The sequence below is a fragment of the Pollicipes pollicipes genome, unplaced genomic scaffold, assembly GCF_011947565.3.
Source record: "Pollicipes pollicipes isolate AB1234 unplaced genomic scaffold, Ppol_2.1 Scaffold_4740;HRSCAF=5597_pilon_pilon_pilon, whole genome shotgun sequence".
NCBI classification, from domain to species: Eukaryota; Metazoa; Arthropoda; class Thecostraca; order Pollicipedomorpha; family Pollicipedidae; genus Pollicipes; species Pollicipes pollicipes.
Window position 1 is genome coordinate 43192728 of NW_023596545.1, and position 11339 is coordinate 43204066.

General features: G+C 49.9%; 1 protein-coding gene across 1 annotated transcript; it reads right to left on the reverse strand.

The window, feature by feature from the left end:
* Positions 1–852: 852 nt before the first annotated feature.
* LOC119098419 (E3 ubiquitin-protein ligase MARCHF5-like) lies at positions 853–5092 on the reverse strand. The gene is given in 7 exon segments (XM_037221335.1): positions 853–912; positions 914–1106; positions 1108–1310; positions 1970–2100; positions 2427–2541; positions 2798–2888; positions 4812–5092. Coding segments are annotated over 7 exon segments (858 nt in total). The 5' UTR covers positions 4877–5092.
* Positions 5093–11339: the final 6247 nt, after the last annotated feature.

Here is an 11339-nt window from a genome sequence, read left to right on the forward strand (position 1 = left end):
TTTACTGTGTTTGATCCATCCGTTCGCCGTTCTGCTGCCCATAACCCGACGATGTAATCCAGACCGGCCATCGCTACCTGTTACACACAAAATGTTACACACAGTTCACACACGAACTGCGTAATCTCGGCGCACTCTTAATAACCAGTCTTAAATCATGAACGCCGCTCGGGGTGACGCCCCGTCATGGCTGCGCATAGTTCAACCCCTGGGAAAAGTATGTTGAATATCTTGAATCTTGAGTACCTTGACTTGGTTGCGTTGATTTATATCAGCGTGCGACGCGCGACAAAACCTGTTGCGAATTCTTGGGATTACGGCTCATTATGACTTCCCCTACAGTTCGTGATATAAGCTCTCGGGTTAACCTGGACAGAGGATACGATGGTGCATCGCCTGACGTCACAGCAAGGCTCGCTCCCATTGGTCGCTGCCCGCGAGTTTAGCCGACTGACCCCGCCCCGCGCAGCGCAGCAATGAGCTCGGCAGTGGGCGGAGTTTAGCTCCGACCCGGCTGGTGCCCCGGCAAGGGTAAAAGACTGGACTACAGTCTGGGGGAAACTATCTCATTTGACGTCCGATGTAACAGGAATTTTCTAAAAAAAAAAAACGCTGTGGGTTCGTTGTGGTACGCGAAGCACGACAGGACAGAGAGGAAGGGAGCGATGGCTTAGATACACTACCAGGGACGGTCAACATTCGTAACTTACGGGAGGTCATGATAAACAGTGAACCGTGGAAAAACCCTCCTGATGAAACAGAGTCACGTCAAAACACTGAAGGCTTTCCCCCGGCGTGGCCCGCCCGCCATCCCCGGGCTCGCCGCGGACCGCCAGCCGTCCCCGATTCCATTCAGCCCACCTGTCTGAGACTGAGCCGGATGAGCTGCTTGTGCTTGTGGTAGATCTTGAGCAGCGCCCTTACGCAGGACGAAGGCGGCGGCACCGAGCAGCGTCCCGCTGCAGCGGGAGGGCACGCTCTCGAACAGGGCGCGGCCGGCCAGCGTGGCCACCGTCGGGAAGAGCAGCGCGCCGCACAACACCGCGCGTCGCCGACACACCGGATCGTTGAGCGGCAGCGTGTCGACGTACGGCTGCGCGGGCGCGACACGAGCGGCGGCGCGGGCCCGGCATGAGCCGCTTCAGCAGCGGCAGCCGCACGGCGCTGCTGCGCAGGAAGCGCAGCACGGCGTCCTCCCAGCGCACCATCTTGCCCATGATGAGCAGCAGTGGGATGGTGGGCAGGCCGACCAGCAGGAAGATCGGGTCGGCCTGCTCCATCGCCGCCAGGCCGTCCCGGTGACCCACCACCTGCCGGGCACGCGGCAGAGCCGTTCGTCGCTGATGCGGGCGCAGCACCGGCACGCGAAGCACGACAGGGCGGAGAGGAACGGAGCGAGGGGTTAGATACACCACCAGGGACGGTCAACATTCGTAACTTACGGAAGTTCATGATAAACAGTGAACCGTTAAGAACACGGGGTAATCGTAAGCCAAGTTGAGAACGGTACGTGCAACTACACTTTCATACTTTGCCACATACGGTTGCGCTCATGGCTGCGAGCTTAGGTTTATCCCTGACATATCGTGTAAGCCTGCCATGCGGCACCGCACGGTAGCCATGTAAATGTTCAACCGAGTGCTCGCGTCTCTCACATGAATAAAGAATGCGACACGGCTGTCTCGTGCTGGGAAGAACATCGCAGGTGATGGGTGTCCGCTCGCCAGTTCCTGTGCCACTTACGACCTAAAGTGATTAAATCCGTGTATTGCCTCCGTGTTCCGCGAAAGTCAATGGCACGAATGGTGGCGCCTACAATCAATGCATTTCCTTCCAAACGGCAGCCACTCCAACAGCGTGACTTGCCAACCGACGGCTGTGCGCGCGACCGCGCGCGGCGTGCCTTGCCGGCTTGAAAGCGACTGCAGGCGCCACTACGCGCGGCGTGACTGCGTGTGGCGTGACTTGCCTGCATGACAGTCACGGCCCCGAAGGTGACGGCCGTCCAGTACACCGAGCCGACCACCACGCCAGCGGCCACGAACGGACACGAGCGGCTGATAAACTCGTCAATCAGGTCCATCACCATGACAACCGGCCCTGAAACGGAACATCGGGCGGATCACGGTATGACATCACAGGAGGCCACGTCTCAGTCACAGCTTGATAAGCGAGGCGCGCTGGTTAGTTGACCGACACGCGTACCAATCCGTTCAACTTGCATACAGGATCGTTGTTGTTAAAAAAATTGCATTTTCTGAAATGAATTGCTCCCTTTTCGAAATTCATGATGAACAAATCACGTCATGGACAGGTTAAAGTTGTGTACTCATGCATCGCTCCAGTAGCCTCCACAACACCCTTTGCAAAGTGTCATTTTGGCAACCTGAATGTGCACGAATAAAACATCCCATGTGAGCACTCACCCATCTGGGGAAAGAGGATGACATACTCGGTGTTGCACTGTGGACAGCGAACCGGCGCCATGGCGTTGCCCTGCTGTTTCTCGTCCACCCACCGCTGCAGGCAGGACTGGTGCACCTGACAGCATGGAAGGTGGACACAGTACTGGCTGTCCTTCCACCACCATGTCGGAAACATCAGAGAAATGGCTATAGCAACTACACAGACTTTGACTGAAAACTGACGGTTCATACAGGACCCAACTGAAAACTGGCCAGTTTACATCTGGCAGGCCCCAATGGGACCCCAGTGGCATGTTTACAACTACTTGGGTGGTGTAGCATGCCATCGTAGGCTCGATGGTGCGCGGCGGCAGGTCGGGAGGTCGACTTACCCACTTAGTTGTTCCTCGACACCGACAGGGCTTCACCCACAGTGCCATTCGGTCGTCCTCGTCCGACGCAAAGCAGACCCAGCAGTTGCGCCTGAAATACGCATGTCACACACAAGCTCTGTTAAAACCATGAACCGCACAGTGGAAATAATTGACACAGAAACAGATGTTTAACACAAATTTACTTCTGCTATTTGTTTCAATAAAGGCATGTTGCCAAAACATCACATCTATACCTCCCCTCTCACTCATTTTTCTATGATGAACAAGGCTATAACAACAGCCTCGAGACGGGCTCAAGTTGAGAATAGTCCAACAAACACAAGCTTCTTCTTCCATTTAGCATAATTTGACTGAATTTTATTGTCAAGATTGGGTGGAGGCTGCTCCCGCCTGTCCCCAGCCCTCCCCATCTGCCACTTCAGCAGCGGCATCTACCACTTCTGCCACCAACCTTCCAGCAGTCAGCAGCATGACTTTGTGTTTCACAGAGCAGCCTGATTAAATTTGAGCCAGACCTCCCCAATGCCTTTAGCCAGCTAATGTCCCTGTAACTCGCACGTATGTGAGGGTGCCATTTTGACTAAGGCATGTTTTGTATGATAAAAGACAGTCAGCTATACCTGGTGCCCACTGTCCTCAAATTTTGACACACATCCCATGCAAAATTCTGAAATAGAACCTATGGCAATCAGCTACTGATTTCTGAAGGACATTTGTAAAATGAAGCATTTGCATAGCCCTAGCACAGACTTCAGGCTCCGGCATGACTGGCAACCTCAAGACAGTACCACAACTTTGATTAAAAAAGTAGGTGACTGTCAGATATTTTGTGATAGCATAGAGAAACCTGTTTCATATGTATTTTTTGCTGAATCTGAGGCCTTCATCATGTCTACCCTCTATTAGACCTTTGACCCTGACATTTAGAAATATGGTGTAAATGTACATCTATTTTCATGAGCACATCACAAAGTACTCACTGTTATTCTCACAAATCAGTAACACTAGATGCACAGGCAAACTTTTCAGTCCAGGTTTAATTGTCAACTGGAGCCAAACGATTAGGATGCAACCTGGCTGATTCTATAGACTTGATGCTGATGCTATGCTTGGGGTAGACAGAATCCTGCTCCCAATAGAACAGTGCTGTCCCATTTGGGGTAGACTTTATTTGCCTTACTTAGCCCTCCCAAAATGACTTCCCATCATATTTTTTTGTTATAGAATACATAATAGTCATCTTTTTAGTGCAACTCAATAAATTCCACCTTGTTTTGGACAAGCTGCTCCAAATTGGAGGTTGTGTTCAGCCTCTGTCCCAATAAGATGCTGTGAAAATCTGCAATGGCTTGAAGACTAGGACATCAACAGGAGCAAATCAAGTTAAACAACAGGACACCTTTAGGCACCAGACCTATACCATCTGCATAAAACCTCATTCTGTGCCAGACACTCACATGCATCAACTTGTTGAACCTGGAGCATACTTGTACTTAACCTACACCAGCCAAATTGGGACAAATATGTTCAAAATGCCTGTTGTCAAAAGATGTTTTGGGACTTTTTTGCCCAAAATTGCCCAAGCAGCATCATCAGTTATTGAACATTGGGTCTCAATGCACTGGAGTTAGTGATCAGCATGCAGCAAGCTTAGAGCTCTCTATCTATTGTTTGCATGTGCTGATATTTGTGGTGGGATGCCACTGCTTAGATGGATGTTACTACAGCTGATGCCCCCCCCCCCAATGGCTGTTCTTTGAACAGTCTTATGATTAGCAGCATAATATCCAGCTGTTTGCAGATGGCATAAAGTTTTATTACTCAATTCACATCCTGTTCTAAATCAGATGTTAGAATCAATCAATACACGCCAACACCAAGCTTGAAATCTGCAAGAACTATGACAGATATGGGATGGTTCCTGCTGCTTCACACAATGTGATGAAACTCTTGTATTTTGTCATATCTTGTATGTATTGCGTCTTTAACATTGCATTATATGGAAACTCACCTGTTTTCTTCATTGTCGGTGCTGCTGCTTTTGGATACGTGTCTTGGATGGCCTGTCGTGGCCATCGTCTCGGATAAGACAGAATTGTTATCACGCGGCTGAATGTATCCGTCACAACCCTACGCACCACGCATCCCGACGGCACTGGACCCCGACTCGACCAAGCTTCGATCACCAACCCACACACAAGCGAGAGAGATTGCGATCAGAGATTTCCTATTGTAAAAAGCGAGTCGGTAAGCTAAAAAACCCCAAACGGTTAATGACGTCATTGAGTTTCCGGCCGGGATGTCGGGGACTTCAATATCTTATCGAGTTCTAATCACCCCACCCAATTCTAAACGGCATACGACAAACGCTCCACTCCCTTCCTCAAACAACTCACGTAACATTTTTCTGGATACCTGGACACGCAGATATTCATGGAAAGAATACCACTGCCTTAAGAAGCAAAACGAAGTCTTATGTTGCCGGAACGTAATCACCTTCATTGCCCCGTTTTTAATTTTCTTACAGTCATCAATTTACATTTACATCTTTTTCTACAATCCGACTGGGATCAACGCGCTCATAATCACCTTCTCCCAATCAAACCCACACTTCAGTACTGGCCGGCAATTCATCAAGATAATCGCCCCAGGGAAGTGCTGCTCGCCAGACTGAGTTTGGTTCGCACCAAAATTACCCACTTCCACCTTTTCGAGGACACTTCCCCACCGCTGTGTCATCGTTGCGGCATCCCATTCCCAAGAAATCACTTACTCCTCGTGTGCCCGATATATCAACGATCAAGACTACTACTCATCAATTACACCAACGCTAATCTGCTTCCATTCAACCTCCATTCTCTCCTTGATGACTCTTATCCTGGCTTGCTCGTTTTCCTCTTTGAATTTTTACGCAGTACAGGACTGCATCATTGGGTATAAATAAAGGGATTTCCTGCATAATTTGTCAAATATTACAGTTTTCTTCCCGTATTGGTTAGGACTTCTGGTCTTTCTTAGTTAGGACTTCCCAGTACCAAATGACATCACATAGCGCTACAAGGTCGTGCCGGGCAGCGGAGCCCGAGGCTATTCTCCCCGTTGCTGCGATGAAGCAGCCCGGCATCCATCCATCGCACAGGTCACCGACAAGTCAGCTGAGCCAAAACCACCGCTGTCATAGACACCATACACAGGACTTGATGCAACCCAGGAGCCTGGCGGGAGGGCCGGTGAGGAGGCCCACTTGTTCAAGCGTATTGAATGCATGTTGTGTAGTGGTGAAATAAACGTATCTATTGCTGTGGCTTATTTTACGTACCATGATCATTCTGAACAAAAATGAGCCAGATTAACTTAACGTTACTTCAACCATGCCACCTCCCTTGCCTTGCACCGGACAGCATAAGCCGGTTTAGCGTGATCCTTGTCTAGCCTTAAGCTGGAAGTAATCGCCCCCTCCCCCTAGAAAAAGGCTGTGGGCCGTCGAGGAAAAAAGAAGTTTTGCATTGGCCCACTAAAAAACTGCTTTTCAAGGTGCGAACACGGTTTTTGTTTGTTACGTTTGTCCCGAGCGATCGTTCCGGGCATGCGCGCAAGGTCGATCAAAATGGGCGGGTTTTTAAAAACACCGACCCCGTCGGAGTATCGCCACATTCAAACAGGACATGGGCACGTTCAGACAGGCCAGTAACAGTAACAGTCGGCTGTCGGAGGGACACTGCCACGGACGCGGTGATGGGAGACCATATCGGCGTAGCGCGCCGACGGCCGGGCGCTCAGTGTCTGCACCGCTGTGAAATGCAGCCCCGCGGAAGAATTGCCGGTCCTTCAGCGCGATCCCCGGCCTTTTTTTCTCTTTTTACAAAAATAAAGAAAACGCGTTCGTGTGTATTTTTGAGATTTTTTTGATACTTTTTTCGTGCCCATATTGCATCGCAGTGATTAGCATATCTAAGATACAAATATACCCCTAATGTGTGTTGTCATATGGCGTGCTGACCCCTGCCTGATATTTCTCTATGCGAATAGTCTGCTGGAAACAAACAGGTCAATGAATAATGTGCAGCCTGAATGTTGTGTCACAAGACAGGACGCACCGTAGTCAGGTTCGTGCCTTTGGCCCCAATGTTTTCATGTTACATAGCTGACATACTTCGGACACTTAGGGCGACGGTGAATTTTCCTCAAGTACAATGAAGGGATTTTTGTCACCACGGGCTAAATGCGTCATAGATGCTTTGCCTTCTGACTCCTCGCGGGCAGCGATGGAGTAAGTCCTACGCGGTAAGTAGGTAATTGTCTAGCCGTGTGTCGAAAGGCTCAGTACCGTACAGAGATTAGGGAGTTGGCTGTTTGTCAATCTCTCCGCGACTCACAGATGAGGTGGGGCGCATTTTTGCACGTTGCTGTCCGCTAGTGAGAGTAGCAGTAGCACGTGTAGGGTACAGTTGATGGATTCGCGACTCGCAGAACGTGAGATTCGCTTTTCAGCTGCATTCTTGTGGCTCCCAGAATGCGGAAGTCGGAGAAGAGCGTTGGGCGGTCACAAAAGTTGATTGATTTTATCCGTTGGTGGCTTGCGGCCACCAAGGGGCGTTCGCTAAGGTGGACACGGTTTACTGACCCTTAGCACTGGCGGTGAATTCGGCCACTGAGTGTACCGTTATTATAATTATTCCAGCAACTCCAGAAGGCGAGGTTCGCCCATGTGAGCCGATGAGGGATTCCAGGGTGCCGATCTATGATTCCGGCGACAGAGCATTGTGAGCCGATGAGGGAATCCAGGGGGCCGATCTATGATTCCGGCGACAGAGCATTGTGAGCCGATGAGGGAATCCAGGGGGCCGATCTATGATTCCGGCGACAGAGTATTGTGAGCCGATGAGGGAATCCAGGGGGCCGATCTATGATTCCGGCGACAGAGTATTGTGAGCCGATTGGGGATTCAAGGGTGTCGATCTATGATTCCAGCGACAACGTATTGTGAGCCGATGAGGGATTCCAGGATGCCGATCTATGATTCCGGCGACAAAGTAATGTGAGCCGAGCGACAAAGCAATGTGAGTTTCCGGCGAGCCGACGAGCGGCTCCGGCGTTATTTAGTAACGGTAGAGAGAGAGAGAGAGAGAGAGAGAGAGAGAGAGAGAGAGAGAGAGAGGAGAGAGAGAGAGAGAGAGGGGGGGGGGGGCTACGTGGTGATGCCGCGGCGAGCCTTGCACCAGGCGGCTACTATTTCCTGGAGCTAAATTGCAAGGCATACGTGATGTATGGCTGTACGGTGTCATTCATAATCTGGGGATCTGATCGTTGCACATAACCTGTAGACTGTTTGTAGCGAACAAACTTATAGGCTTCCCTTTAACATGACCGGTGATAAGCATGCATGAGACAGTGTTAATGTATGAAGACTTGTTGTGGAATCCCAGTAAAGTGGCGTTTGCAGCCCATGTTAGGACGAAAGCATCTGTTTGGTGAAAGCTCATGTAATGTCGGTGAGTCACTGTTTTCACCACCATTTGCAGTCGCCCCTTTCAGTCGGTTCATGACAGGGAATTGCCTCGATGGTAATTTCCTGTAGATCAATACAGTGGGCCAACTAGCCAACAGAAGCCATTAACAATGGCGTGTAATTAACCCAAACAGATATGATTATTACCGGTAGACGTATCACTCCCAAGGAGCTCTACTTTCGTGAGGTTGACTATTAGTGAGTACAACTTATATCTCTTGAAAGACATTCATGACATTATGCATTACACAACATCGTGTGTGGGCACGTAACCTCAAAAACCATACTTGATGGGAACTTGATGTCATCAGTCAGTCACGGCATTTGCTGCTTTGATGCAAACTGGGCTTTGGGAATGTCGTGATTGTCGTTTTGTGGCGGTCAAAAATTTGCCGGCTGGGCATGACAACTTTGCCAAGAAATGAGGAGCCAATAATCCTAGTTGCGCGGAAGGCAAAAATCGAGTCGAGGGAAGTAACGATATAGCTGAAAAGTCACACATCGTCATGCCGGAATCCCTCGTGGGCTCATATGTGCGAAACTCGCTTCTGGAGTCGATGGAATAATCCTAACAACGGTATCCTCAGCGATCGAACTCACTGCTAGTGCTAAGGATCAGTTACTCATGCTCACCTTAACGAACCCTCTTTGGTGGCCGCAGGCCAATCCACCAACGGAAAAATCAACCAACTTTTTCCGACCGCCCAACGCCCTTTTTCGACTTCCGCATTCTGGGAGTCGCAAGAAGGCAGCTGAAAAGCGAATCTCACGTTCTGCGAGTCGCGAATCCATCAACGGTACCCTACACGTGCTGCTGCTACTCTCACCAGCGGCCAGCGACGTCAAAATGCGCCCCAACTCATCTGTGAGTCGCGGAGAGATTGACCAACAGCCAGCTCACTAGTTTCTGTACGTCACGGGGCCTTTCGACACGCGGCTAGATAATTACCTACGTACCGCGTAGGACTTACTCCATCGCTCCCTGCAAGGAATCATAAGGCAAAGCATGTATGACGCATTCAGCCCGTGGTGACAAAAACCCCTTCACTGCACTCGTGGAAAATTCAGTCGCCCTTAGCTGTACGAATTATGTGAGCTATGCAAGGTAAAGACATTAACGTCGAAGGCATGGACCTGACTACAGCACGTCCTCTCTCATGGCACACAGTTCAGACCGCACATTATTCATTGACCTGCTTTTCCTACAGACTGTTCATTGAAACACAAAGAGAAATATCAGACAGGGGTCGGCACGCCATATAACAACACACATCAGGGGCATATTTGTATATTAGATATGGTGATCACTACGATACGATGTAAGCACGAAAAGAGTGCGCGACATATAACAGATCACAATTAATGTGCGAGCACGTAATCTCAAACAGACCTACAGAACGCCTATTCTTAATTATCCAAAGGGGAAAAAGCCGAGGATCTTAGAGAATCGCCGAGGGGTCAGCGATTCTTCCGCCGGGCTCACATTTTGCGGAGGTGTAAGCGCCGAGCGCCCGCCCGTCGGTGCGCCAGGCCGATAGGGCCCCCATCACCTGTCCGTTTCACTATCCTTCCGACAGCCGACTGTTACTGTTCTGTCTGAACGTGTCCATACACCGACGGGGTCGGTGTTTTGATTCGTCCTCTCTTGATCGTCCTGGCACACCTGTGCGGAACAAGCGCCTGGACCAAACACAACGAACAAAGACCGTACCCGCACGTCGAAAAAGCAGCTTTTTGTGGGCCAATGCGAGGCCTTTTTTTCCTTCGACGGACCCAAGGTCACCTCCGAGGAGAGGGGAAATTACTTCCCGGCATAACGACAGACAAGAATTACGTTGAATCGGCATATGCTGCCCGGCGCAAAGCAAGGGAGAAGGTATTTTGAGGTGACGTTACGCTAACTTGGCCCATTTTTTGTCTAGCAAGATCAGCACGTAGCCTGCGGCGGATAGATACACCGCGCGCCATATCTGAAGCTAACCTATGCAGCTCCGTGCCCGGGATCACAAAAACACACGTCGCAAAAATAATCTACCTGCACTTAAAAAGCCAGCATGTGGCCCTTGGCGGATAAATACGCCGCGCACGATATTACAAAGCGTTGGTAGCGTAATTTGGGTTCAAAAATAATTAAAATGGCTATCCTTATTATGTCTGGATGGTGCTGCGGTGGCACTACGCCGCGCCTTAATTGTAGCCCTGAGGCTACACTAGAGCATACTTTCTAAATATTCCTCAAACGTGGAACACTCCCTTTTATAAAGCGATTTCGAATGGTAAAAAAGACATCGGTAGAACGAACCCATGATCTTCAACACATATATCTTCCCATTCTAGTGCTTCAAGCCACTTTCAGCTCTCCTCCGGGCTTCCCATGGACCGGCCACTGAGGCAAACACTTCCGGCCGCGCCCTGGAAGCACGAAGCCTCGCGCACAGTACTGGACTGAGTAGACAGGTTAGCGCTGTGGCGGCGGCTGTAGCTGTAGCTGTACAAAACTCACAAGGTGTAGGGGGCATTGAAACGACTCTTGGGACGCTTAAGCATGCGCTTTGTTGTTTCCCGGAAAGGTTTGTTTCCAGTGGGAATAACGACAGCTAACATTAGTCCGACATCTGCCAACATCACTGGATCTGGTCAAACACGCACCAACGCATCTAGGTTACGTTGGAATCGTGTTTTTCATACTTACGTTCCTCATGTCAGCTTTGACTGAACCGTGGTCGGGACGCATTTTGCGTGGTATGCATGTATGTTGCGCGTGTATCAGAAACGTCGTTTTACATTTTGCGGCATTGCTAGAATTTCTACCGCCAGTTTTTAAAAGCATTGTCAAAAACGTAGGCCGTGCAAATGCATCGCCAAAACGTTTACAACAGATTGCTTGGACTTGGGGGAGCTGGAGTAATATTTTACATACATGCTGCACGTCATAAATTGATGCCGATCGTCTTGAGAAATAGGAGAAAAGAAACAGAAGGAAATAACCAGGCCAATAAATAGGAGCACTTCGGCCAAGTAAATCCCAGC